Source organism: Drosophila ficusphila, unplaced genomic scaffold (assembly GCF_018152265.1).
Source record: "Drosophila ficusphila isolate 14025-0441.05 unplaced genomic scaffold, ASM1815226v1 contig_412, whole genome shotgun sequence".
NCBI classification, from domain to species: Eukaryota; Metazoa; Arthropoda; class Insecta; order Diptera; family Drosophilidae; genus Drosophila; species Drosophila ficusphila.
Window position 1 is genome coordinate 4,751,310 of NW_025064326.1, and position 12,231 is coordinate 4,763,540.

General features: G+C 56.7%; 1 protein-coding gene across 1 annotated transcript in view; it reads right to left on the bottom strand.

The window, feature by feature from the left end:
* Window positions 1-12,231, bottom strand: part of LOC108101266 — a 108,771-nt gene that overhangs the window by 66,337 nt on the left and 30,203 nt on the right. Inside the window, 4 exon segments of the mRNA XM_043207965.1 lie at window positions 1,844-1,936; window positions 1,997-3,805; window positions 3,933-4,241; window positions 4,730-12,007. Coding sequence (XP_043063900.1) covers window positions 1,844-1,936; window positions 1,997-3,805; window positions 3,933-4,241; window positions 4,730-12,007 — 9,489 coding nt within the window.

The window sequence follows — 12,231 nt, forward strand, 5'->3', positions numbered from 1 at the left end:
CCAGGTATGTACAAATTTCTGTATATACAACTTAATTACTAGTCAAATGTACCAAAAAATAGTTGAAATGTTAGTTAAATTTAGTTACAATTTAAGTCAATTCGTGTTTTTGTTTCTATAGATTTTAACCAATAGACGAGCTATGCAGAGAAGGGGAGATAGGTAGAAGTTTTCTTAATAATTACTTTAAAAGGATCTTTGTACATAATAAACGTTTGGTTTTATTTCGGTTATTCAGTAGACTTGCTTTGAGGATGCATTGAAAAGTAGTAGTAGCTGTTGATGTTGCTTTTGTTTTGGTAATCGTTCTGTACACAGTTGAAATGGATCTTATTTTGATAACTATGTCCCTCAATTGGTTTTCGAATTGTTTTCAAGCATATGTGAACTATGTGTGAGAATTGTCCCGTCCACAGTTCCCAATCTGAGACTTTGTTCATTTGAGAAATGTAACAAAAGGGTATTAGCAAAGGGAAACGACAGAGCGATAGGAAAATAACACTTGGGGTAAAAAGGGGTGGACAGAGCGGAATTGGAGGAAGGATGGGATTTTTCGGGCTGGGATTTCGATCATATTTTGTTTTCAGTATCAAGGATGTGTTGAGGATTGTTGTCTATATGATAAGCGTGGCATTATGTGTTGTTTTTTAATATTGGTTTAGTTCTAATTTTTGTGCCTTCTTTGCACGTTCTGTGATTAACCAGTTGTTTTATTTTTCGCTACACATTTTACTGACTACATATCGCTATCGCGGCGTTTTTCGTTAGACTAAGTGTTAAATAAGGATGAACCAACTTGTTTACTGATCTGTGCGTTAACTGTTTCCAAGTTGTAATGAATGCCGCATAGTTGAGCGCCAATACAGATGGTTATTCAAAGCCAATTGTATGGTGACCACGGAAGGAATTCAATGAGAACTGAGCTGAGCTTCATGAGAGCCAAATGAGAAATGAGAAGGCAAGCTTCAAGCTTTATGGGAACTAAAACTTTTTCAAGAATTTGTTCTGTATAGAATGCACTGATTGTGGATGTAATTTTTAGTAAGATAGTTTAAATTTGCTTACGACTAAACTTAATTTTGCTGCTTGATTTCGGTTTTCTTTTCGAGTAATGTGTGTTTTTCAAAAATGAATTGTAGGCACAGATTGGGTAACCGCGATAGCGACAGCAACATTTCACGAATCTCCATATGCGTTGATGGGGTATTGTAAAGTAAGGTGCTTAAAACTAGAAAAACTCAAGTAAAACTAAAAACAAAATTGCATAATAAAAACTGTGCACTGAATTATATTCATCGGCTGGCCGGTTACTTAAAAAGCAACCCAGTTGCCTATTGGGATTTGGTTGTGTAGGTGGCTTTTTGGTGTCTTAGCGTGTTTTTTTTTGTACGTGCGGGGAATATCGATATTAGACTAATACCTTGAACTTCGCACATGTGTATAGGTTGTTAAGAAAAAATTAAAAATGTGTATTACGAATAACGTATTAGCTTTGGTATTTTAAACACACACACACTACACTGAAATCGGATTTGTTTTTGGTCAATTGTTCTAAGCAGCCGCGAAGGCCGTTGAATTAGTGGAATTAGCTAATTAGCTGGTTTAATTTTTCGTGTTTAAACAACTCAAATCTATGTAATTAAACCAAGAAAATAACAACAGAAAAATCAATTTCAATCGGTTACTAACAAACTTCCAGTTATATTGGTAAGGGTAACTTCAACGAAAACGCTTACTGGTTACAATAACGATAACTTGTAAGAACGCTGGTTAACATGATTAGCAATAACGGTACGGTTTGGTCTAAAAACACTTGGAAGGTGAACGCAAAATGGGCACTTACCCTGCTGACAGACATATTCGTAGCCCTGGCGCACACAGTCGCCCACCTCGCATCCTTGGGTGCGACAGTCCTGTTTTGGCGGGGTAAGATAACCTGCAAGATAAGATCAGTTAATATAATATTGATCTGCTATTTAGAATCTGCCACACTTACATTGCACATAGGCATCTCCGTTGGGGAAGTCCTCCGGGCAGTAGCACTCGGCCTGGTTGTTGTCCAGCACATGGCAGGCGGCATTCAGTCCGCACGGCTGATCCTGGCAGGCATTCACCAGCGGTCCTCCGCAGAGGCAACCCTGATGGGCATCTCCGATGCATCCGTCCATGCAGGCGCACTCGTAGCCACCCGGCACCTCGGTGCACTTGGAGTTCTCGCCACAGGGCTTGCTGGAGCATCCTCCCTCCAGGGGTCGGCACTCGCTGGCCGGATTGCCGAAGAAGTCCGGCGGGCAGGAGCACTGGGCCTGGCGACCCACCACGCGGCACTGGGCATTGGTGCCACAGGCGCCGTACTCCAGGCAGGGATTGCGGCACTTTCCTTGGTCGCAGCGCTTGTTGCTGTCGCAATCGTCGTCCACGCGGCACTCGAACTGCACGCACTCCTTGCTGGGCTCACCCTCGTATCCATCGGGGCAATAGCAGAGCATCCGGTGCTCGGACACCGTGCACAGGGCGTTCCTTCCGCAGGCCTTGTCGTTCGCACACGGATCCGAGCACTTGCCGTTCACACAACTCTGGTCGGCGGCACAGTCGCCGTTCGACTTGCAGCCGGCGATGCAGGCGCCCCGCTCGCACAGCTGACCCACCGTACACTGACGCTTGGGTCCGCACTTGTTCCGGCACTTTCCGCGGGCACACTGCTGGCCGCAGGCGCAGTCCTCGCTCCTCGAGCACTTGGCCGCGCAGTAGGCGCCGTTCTCATCGCACTCGCAGCCGGCATGGCAGCGTTCCGGCGGCAGTTGGCAGCCAGTCAGCCCGTCGCCGATGAAGGAGGCCGGACACTGGCACTGGACGCCATGGTTCACCACTAGGCAGTCGGCACATTGGCCACATTGGCCCGGAGTGCGACAGGGGTTCTGGCACTTCTTGTTCACGCAGGCCTCGTCGCTGGCGCAACTCAAGTCGGTGCGGCAGCCGGTCTGGCACATGCGATTCTCGCAAATCTGTCCCTGGGCGCAGGCCTCGTCCGTGTTGCAAACGGTGCGGCAGGTTCCGCGCATGCAACGCTCGTCCGCCAGGCAGTTCTGGTCGTTCCTGCACTTCCCCTGGCAGCTGCCCGCGTAGCAGAGCTGGTTCGTCTGGCAATCCTCGTTCCTGCCGCAGGCAATGCGCGGCACCTTGCAGGCCACGTTGGCATTGCCGTCGAGGCCCTCGGGGCAGGAGCACTGTTTCCGGTGATCGATCGTCTGGCAGAGGGCGTTGGTGCCGCAGGCCGTGGGATCGGCGCATGGATCCACGCACTGCTGGCCCACGCAGGACAGGTCCTGTGGGCAGCCCTGATCGGAGCGGCAGCCAGGCACACAATTCAGGCCCAGGCAGAGCTCTCCATGGCCGCACTCGTTGTCGTGGCGGCAGAGCGGCTTGCACACTCCCTGCTGGCAGCGCTCGTTGGTCAAGCAGCCGGCATCGTCGGCGCACAGCGGACGGCAGACCGACTCGAAGCAGGCCAGGCCGTTGCCGCAGTCGCGGTTCTCGCGGCATTCCAAGGGGGGCGAGCGGACGCAGCCCACCTGGGGCGTGGGATTGGGCACCATGCTCTCCAGGCAGCTGCAGCTGGCCCGGTGGTTCGACACCGAACAGGCGGCGTTCGGACCGCAGGGATTCTCCAGACAGGGGTTCACGCACTTGTCGTTGCGGCAGGACTCGGAGGCACTGCAGTCGTCGTCCACATGGCAGCCGTAGACGCACTTGTTGTGCAGGCAGACGTGACCCAGGAAGCAGTCGTTGTCCACTCGACAGGTCACTAAAATGGATAGTGCATATTAGAAAGGATTTACTGAATGATGGATAATGAATCGCATCGTAGGGAAGTGGTTTATTCCAATCCATTTTATTTGCTTAATGGATTCTTAACAAGATGAATTACTTACACATGCAGTTGCCCTTCAGGCACTTCTCGTTGGAGGCGCACTCCAGATCGTTGTGGCACTCGGGCAGGCACATGGAGTCACGGCAGGTGTATCCGGGGGCACACTCGCCATCGCAGGCCACCGGCACACGCACGCACTCCTTGGCCGAGTCGCCGGTGAAGCCGTCGGGGCAATGGCACTGTTTCAGGTGATTCTGAATCACGCACTCCGCGTTCTGTCCACAAGCCTGCGGCTGCAGGCAGGGATTGAAGCATTGGCCACCTTGACACACCTCCGATGCTCCACACTCGGTGTCCAGCACACAGGCAGCTGTTTGGGGCAAGATCGTATAATTAATATGGAATTCTCGAGGGAATAGATATACATCCCGGTTGGCGTTACGGTCTCGCTTTGTTCGTTTGTGTAACTTCATATGTCGCATGTGTAGATTGTTGTATTTTCATTTTAGTTTGCAGTTAGTCTAAGTCTAAGATAGCATTTGGTTTAGTTCGTAGGCTCTAAGCCAGTCCAAGGTAGTAGAAGTAGTTATTGAAAGATGTTGTGGCAGCTTAAATAACTTTTAGGTAGTCTTAAACCTTTGAAACAATTTTGAAGGCTTGAATTTATGATTTAGTGAATTAAACCCCATCAGAATTTGACTTCTCTTGCCACAACATCTCTTGTAAGTAGATCAGTGCTAGTTTTGTAAGTAAGTAGGTGGTACTAAAGGTTGTTATGAGGTAGGTTAACCAGTTTACGCTGTCTGGTGGTCGGTGGTTGGTGGTTATGGCCCGGTGCTGGGTGGTGTTAGTACTTACGTTTGCAGACGCTATCCGAGCAGTAAGTGTTGGTCGGACAGTCGCCGGTGACCTGACAGGGAACGGGCAGCGGCTTACAGCCGGCCACCCGGTCGGCGGGTTGGCCATCGTAGCCGCTGCGGCATGCACACTGCGCCACGTGGCCCTTCGGAACACATTCCGCGTTGGGGCCACACTGCAGCTGGGCGCAGACGTCGCGGCACTTGGCCACGCCGTTCGTCTGGGTGCATGCGGCGTGTGGGGGACAGTCCTCGTTGGTCTCGCACTCGACGGAGCTGCGGCAGCCCTCGTTGTACGGATCACCAACGAGTCCCGGGGGACAGGTGCACTTGTACGACCCCCTCGCGTTCCGACACCGAGCTCCGGGTCCGCACGGAGCGTCCCGGCAAAAGTCAATAACATCGCAGCGCACGCGGGGATCTCCGCTGAATCCTGGCTGGCAGTGGCACACCTGCTGGTGGTGCTCCGTGGTGCACAGGGCGTTCTCGCCGCACGGCTGGCCAATGAGGCAGGCGATCTTGCACATGTGGTTGTCGCAGCTCTTGTCGTTCGAGCAGTCGTCGTCGGTGGTGCACTCGATCTTGCGGCACCCGGACTTGGCGTCCCCGAAGAATCCCTCCTTGCAGAGGCAGTCGGGCGCATGGGATCGGGCCACGCACTCGGCATTCCGGCCACAGGCCGCTCGTCCCAGGCACACCGACTCACACTTGGCCCTTCCGTAGGCGTCGCTCAAGCAGGTCTCATCCTCGCCGCACTCGCTGTCCGAGCGGCACTCGAGCTCCTTGGTGCAGATGTTGTTCGAGCAGAACTGGAACTGCGGACAGGTGGAGTTGGACTTGCAGGTGCCCTGGCAGACGCCCTGCAGGCACAACTGCTCCGAGATGCAATCGCGATTGGTGCTGCACAGGGGACTGCAGATTCCATGGGAGCAGATGCTTCCCTGGGCACACTGACCATCCTGCTGGCAGTACTGCAGTTGCACGCATCCCAACTTGGCGTCTCCGGTGCTGCCCGCCTCGCAGGAGCACACTCCGATGTGGTTCTGCACGGAGCAGCGGGCCTGAGCCCCGCAGGCGTTGGGCAGCGAACAGGGATCAATGCACTTGGAGTCCAGGCAGGCCTTCTCCCCGGAGCAGTCGTCGTTGTCCGAGCACTCGATGTGCAGGCACTCGACGGTGGGATCTCCGCGGGAATTCTGCGGACAGGTGCAAACGGCCTGGTGTCCCTGTGCCTGGCAGTTGGCATTCAATCCGCAGGCGTTTTGACGCTCGCAGGGACTACGGCATCGGGAGTTCTGGCAGCTGGCCGAGGCCGGGCAATCCGCGTCACTCAGACACTCGTTGGGATCCCGACAGCCGGCCTGCAGGGGATCTCCGATCAGTCCCTCGGGGCACTGGCAGCTGTAGCTTCCCGGCTGGTTGTTGCAGAAGGCGGTGCTGTGGCACGGCTGCGACAGGCACTCGTTGATGTCTTCGCACACTCCGTTGGCCAATTGGTATCCCTCGTAGCAGACGCACACCGCCTTGTGCTCCTCCACCTGGCAGTTGCCCTTGCCGCAGCTGGTCAGGTCGCAGGGCTTGATGCAGCGATTGGTTTCCGCATCGCAGGCGCGATCGCCGGCGCAGTCCACATGGTCGATGCACTCCACCTTGAAGCAACCCACTCCGGTGTCGTTGGGGTCGCCCAAGAACCCGGCCGGGCAACTGCAAAGGGCTTCGTGTCCCTCCGACTGGCAGTGGGCATTCAGTCCGCACACTGTGTGCAGGCAGGGATCGGTGCACTTGCCATGGATGCAGGCCAGGTTGTTGGCACAGTCGTCTGGCTGGTGGCACTGCCTGGGTTGCGAGCAACCCTGCTGGGAGTAGCCATCGCCGACGGTTCCTTCGGGGCAGACGCATCGGTAGGATCCAGGGAGGTTCTCACAGCGAGCACTGGCATGGCACGGCTGCTCCGTGCACTCATCGATGTCCGAGCATCCGAAGGGAGTTCCTATGAATCCAGTGGCGCACTTGCACTTCCCAGTGAGGCACAGCTCAGTGGGCGGACAGTCGGCATCCGAATCGCATCCCGGCTGGCAGGTCCTGTCCGAGTTGCAAATCTCTCCTGCCAGACAGTTGTTGCTGGTGTAGCAGACCTTGCGGCAAACCTGCTGGTAGCAGCGTTCTCCCACCGCACAGGCCGAGGTTTTGGTGCAGGGCAGGTTGCACTGGTTGCCAATGCACATGTGCCCGCTGGGGCACTGGTTGCTGGCCAAGCAGGGAGCCGGCACCCGCACGCATCCCTGTTCCGGGGTGGGGTTGCCCTCGAATCCCTCCGGGCAGCTGCACTGGCTCCGGTGCTGGGCAATGCTGCACAGGGCGTTCGGACCGCAGCTACTGGCCGACTGGCAGGGATTCAGGCACTTGTTCTCGATGCAGGACTGGTCCTGCTTGCACTCCTTGTTGCTGCGACAGCCGATGGTGCAATGGCCCTCCACGCAGGCCAAGCCACTGCCGCACTGGCTATGGTCCAGACAGGCCACCACACAGACGTTCTTCAGGCAGCTCTCGCCATCGGAGCAGTCCTGCGAGTCCCGGCAGGCGATGCGGCACTGTCCGTTGTAGCACAGCGCTCCGCCGCAGTCGACGTCCGTGAGGCAGTTGGATATGGTGCGGGCACAGCCATCCTTGGCGCTATCGGAGACGGGCTGGAATCGCAGTGGGCAGCTGCAGACTGGCTTCCTGTTGACCACCTTGCACTCGGCGTTCGATCCGCAGGCGTTGTCGCAGGGATTCTGGCATCTTCCTCCCGCACAGATCGTATTGGCTGGACAATCGGCATCTCCATTCGGGCACTGACCGTCTGGGCGACAGCCACCCGACTTCGGATCGCCCACAAAGAGCGGTGGACACTTGCAAACGGGTCCTTCCGGGGTAACCTCGCAAATGGCCGAGGGGTGACAGGTTCCGGCGGCACATCCGCCTTGTTTGGTGCAAGCCACTTCCGGCAAGGGATCTCCCCTGAATCCAGGTGGACACTGGCACACGGCGCGATGATCCTCGGCCAGACAAATGGCATTTTCTCCGCAAGACTCCTCGTCGCACACATCGAAGCACGTGTGGGTCATCCGGTTGCACATCTGACTGGGCGGACAGTCATGGTTGTAAACACAAGGAACACTCTGGCAGCCATTGAAAGGATCGTACGGATCGCCGGCGAAGGGTCCAGGTGGACATTGGCATTGCGCTTGGTGGTTGTTGGTGACACAGACGGCACGGGGTCCACACTTGACGGTATCACAGGCGGGTCGACAGCCCAGCGTTTGGGTGGCCTCATCCTTGATGCAGGCCTCTGACTCCTGGCACTCGGCGTGGTTCTTGCAGTGATGTTTCTGGGCCGGCTGGCAGCCATTCCTATCGTTCGGGTTGCCCACGAAGCCGGTGAGGCAGTCACAACGTCCCTGGTGCTGACGAGCCACGCAAACGGAGTTGGCTGGACAGGTGAAGGCATCGCAAATGGCAACGCACTTGAGCACTCCCAAGACGTCGGGACGACAGGCGGAGGCATCGGGACAATTGGCGTCACTGGTGCAGTCCGGAAGCGAAGGTTTCTCGCAGGACGAGACAACTGGGTTCCAGACATAGCTCTCTGCGCAGTTGCAGATCGCATGTCCCGCCGGGTTGATTTTGCAGAGCTCGTTGGGTCCGCAGACGACGTTGGAGCATAGATTAACGCATTCACGAGTTCCATGCGGACTGGCCTGGCAACCGAATCCTCGTTCACAGTCGCGGTCCGTCTTGCATTTGTCCTCCTCCTTGGGAGCCGTTCGCTCCGGCTGGCAGCCAACTTGCAGGTTGCTCGGGTTGCCGAAGAATCCATCGGAGCAGATGCACGAGGAACGATGATCCTCGGACACGCAAATGGCATTGGGTCCGCACTGAATCTTTGAGCAGGCGTCCACGCACTTGCGCAGACCCTTGCCCAACTGGAAGCAGATCTCGGAGTGCTGGCAGTCGGCATCATTGCTGCACTGCCCCCGAACACTGCAACCCTGGACCTGGTCGTGCGGATCACCAATGTATCCCATGGGGCAGATGCACTTGCCGGCATCGCAAATTGCCCGGGGACCGCAGGAAGCCTGTGAGCAGAGGTTCTTGCACTGGCCCTTCTGGCAGCTGTAGCCATCGGGACACTCCACCCGCTCGTTGCACTGGCACTTGTTCGCGTCCTGGCAGAACTTGCTTTCGATCGGTTGACAGCTGCTGTAGGGGTTTCCAGCATGACCAGAAAGACAGAGGCACTCGAATCCTCCGGCTCTGTTCAGACAGGCAGCATTGAGACCACATGGCTTGTTGGCACACTCATCCACATCGTGGCAGCCAATGTATGGATTTCCACTGAATCCCTGCGGACACACACAGGTGATCTGGTTGCCCACAGCACGGCACTCGGCGTTGGATCCGCAACTGTTCGGCTGGCAAATATTCTTGCTCTGGGCTCCACAACCCTCGTAGGGATTTCCAAACGTTCCCGGGTTACAAGCACAACGACTCTGGCCCAAACCATATTCGCAGTGGGCATTCTCACCGCATCCCGGCGAGCACTTGGCCTGCTCAATGGGCGGCATGCAGATCAGGTCGGGATTACCAATAAAGTTAGCTTCGCAGACACACTTTCCGTTGTTCCGATCGCAGGTGGCTCCAATGCCACAGACCACGCCCTCGCAGCGCTCCTTGCACCTTCCGTTGATGCAGATCTGTCGCTCGCCACAAGGCCTGGCCGCCGAGCACTGATCCGTGCTGCAGCTGCCGCCGGGGAAGGGATTGCCCAGCTGTCCCTGCGGACACTTGCAGGTGGGTCCTTCGCTGGTGGGAATGCACAGAGCTCCCTCCCCGCAGATCACATCCTGGCACTGAGACACGCAGTCGCCGTCGCCGTTCTTCACGAATCCCACGCGGCAGCGACACCAGCCGGCATGCTGCTCCGTCTCGCAGTAGGCATTCGATCCACAGAGGAGACTGCTGCACGGACTCACACAACTGCCCTCCAGGCAGGCCAGGTTGCTGGCGCAATCGTCGTTACTCAGGCACTTGCTCTTCGGCGTGCCGCTCTCGAAGATGCAGCCACTCTTGTAGGGATCCCCGGTGTAGTCCTTGGGGCAGACGCACTGGTAGCCGCCCTTCTTGTTCACGCAGTAGGCTCCGTAGGCGCACGGCAGGTGGGAGCACTCGTCCTCATCCGTGCAGCCCAGCAGGGGGTCGCCCTTGAATCCAGCCTCGCACATGCACTGCGGAGGATCCGAGGGCGTGCACTTGGCGTTGATTCCGCAGGGGAACCGCTCGCAGGGGCTCTTGCACTTGTTGTTGTCCTGCGGATCCAGGAAGTAGGGCGGTGGGCACACGCACTCTCCCGGTTGGATGCACTTCTCGTTGCTGGCGCACTCCTTGTCCGCCGCGCACTTCCGCTGGGCCATGGCACACAATCCGTTGTAGGCGTCTCCTTGGTAGCCCTCGGGGCAGTGGCAACTGTAGCCTCCCGGTTTGTTCACACACTGAGCTCCGAAGGCGCACAGTTGGGCTCCGCGTTCCTCGCACTCGTCAACATCGGCGCAGCTGCCGTCCGGTTGGGTTTGGTATCCCTTGGGGCAGGCACAGTAGCTCACGCCTCCGGCGATGGAGATGCACTCGGCACCGCTGGGACAGGCCTGTCCGCTGGAGCAGCCAGACAGAACGCAACTGTTGCCCACCAGCTTGTAGGGGGACTGGCATTGGCATTCTGGAGTGTTGCAGATCTCGCACATGACGAAGGGGTTTCCGGTGTGTCCCTGCGGGCAGCGGCATTCGTAGCTGCCGGGAAGGTTCTTGCAGAGGGCATTCAAGCCACAGGCGGGCTTTCCCCTCTGCACCGAGCACTCGTCCACATCCTGGCACTGGCCGTTCTCCGGATTGCGTTCGTATCCCTGTCGGCAGATGCACACACTGTTGCCGGTGTACGAATCCTGGACGCAACTCTCGCCCGTCGCACAGGGATTGGAGTCGGAGCAGCCCTCCGACTTGGAGGTGATGCATCCCTCGCGATACGGATCTCCACTAGATCCTCCCGGACACTGGCACATATAGCCTCCAGCCGTATTCGAACAGATGGCCTTCTCCGCACAGGGATTCGCCCGACACTCATCGATGTCATTGCATCCTCCCGGAAGAGCCGAGTTTCCTGTATAGCCGGGAGCACACAGGCACTGGGCCTGTCCATTGGCCAACATGCACTGGGCGTGGGCTCCACAGTTGAGCGCCTCGCAAGGATGGCGGCAATCGTTTCCGATGTTCGGTTCCGGGCAGAGGCAACGTTTGGTGGCATCGCAGATAGAGTTGCCCGGGCAATCCTCGTTGGAGGCGCAGCTCACGATGGGCACGCATCTCACACTGGGATCCGGATCGGCAATGGTGTTCTCGGGGCAGCGACAGGTGTATCCACCACCCGGTACATTCACGCACTCGGCTCCAGCTCCACATTTGCTGGCTCCCGTGCGGCACTCGTCCACGTCCACGCACTTGGAGTGCGGATCTCCCGAGAAGCCAGGCGAGCAGGCGCACGTGAATCCTCCGGCGTTGTTCGTGCACGTGGCATTCTGGCCACAGCTCCCGAAGGGTCCGTGCAGCACATCGCACTCGTCGATGTCCACACATCCTGCGGCCACATCGCTCGGGTTGTAGGTCCACCCATCCTCGCACACACAGTAGGCTTCGTTCTGATCCGGTTTGCAGTAAGCGTGTGCTCCGCACTTCACATCCTCGCACGGCTGCTTACAGGCCATCCTCGGCGGACTGCCCACATAGCCAGCCTCGCATTCACAGCCATAGGATCCGGGAGTATTCAAGCACTGGGCATGCGGGCCACACACCTCCGCGTGGGTGCGACACTCGTCGATGTCCACACAACTGGATCCGATGGGTTCGAAGCCGTCCAGGCAGAAGCACTGGTTCTCGATACACTCAGCGTTGTTGGTACAATCGAAGTTGCTCCTGCACAGGATGTTCACGTCCACCTGCTCGCAGGCAACCTTGGGATCGGGTTTTCCATCGTATCCCTGCGGACACTTGCAATTGTAGCCGGGAACGGTATTCTCGCATACCGCGTGCTGTCCACAGGGTTTGTCCAAGGCGGTACACTCATCGATATCGACGCAGCCGCGGAACGGATCGCCGGTGTAATCCGGCTTACAGGTGCACACGAAGCTACCGACGGTGTCCGTGCAGATCGCGTTCTCCCCACACGGATTATCCTGACACTCGTTGATGTCTACGCGCATTCCAATCGGCGGTGCAGGGACAGGGGTGATGATTGATTGGAGGAGGGGCACGCGTGTTCGGTTGCGGGTTGGGGTGAGTTAAATATATATTATAATTAATTAAATTAGTATGCAAGACAATACGGATTCGGATGACAGGCGAGGGAGCATAGCGTGAAGTGGGGGAGCGGGATCGGGTGTGGGATACAAAGATACAGAGAACAGTACGGGAAAG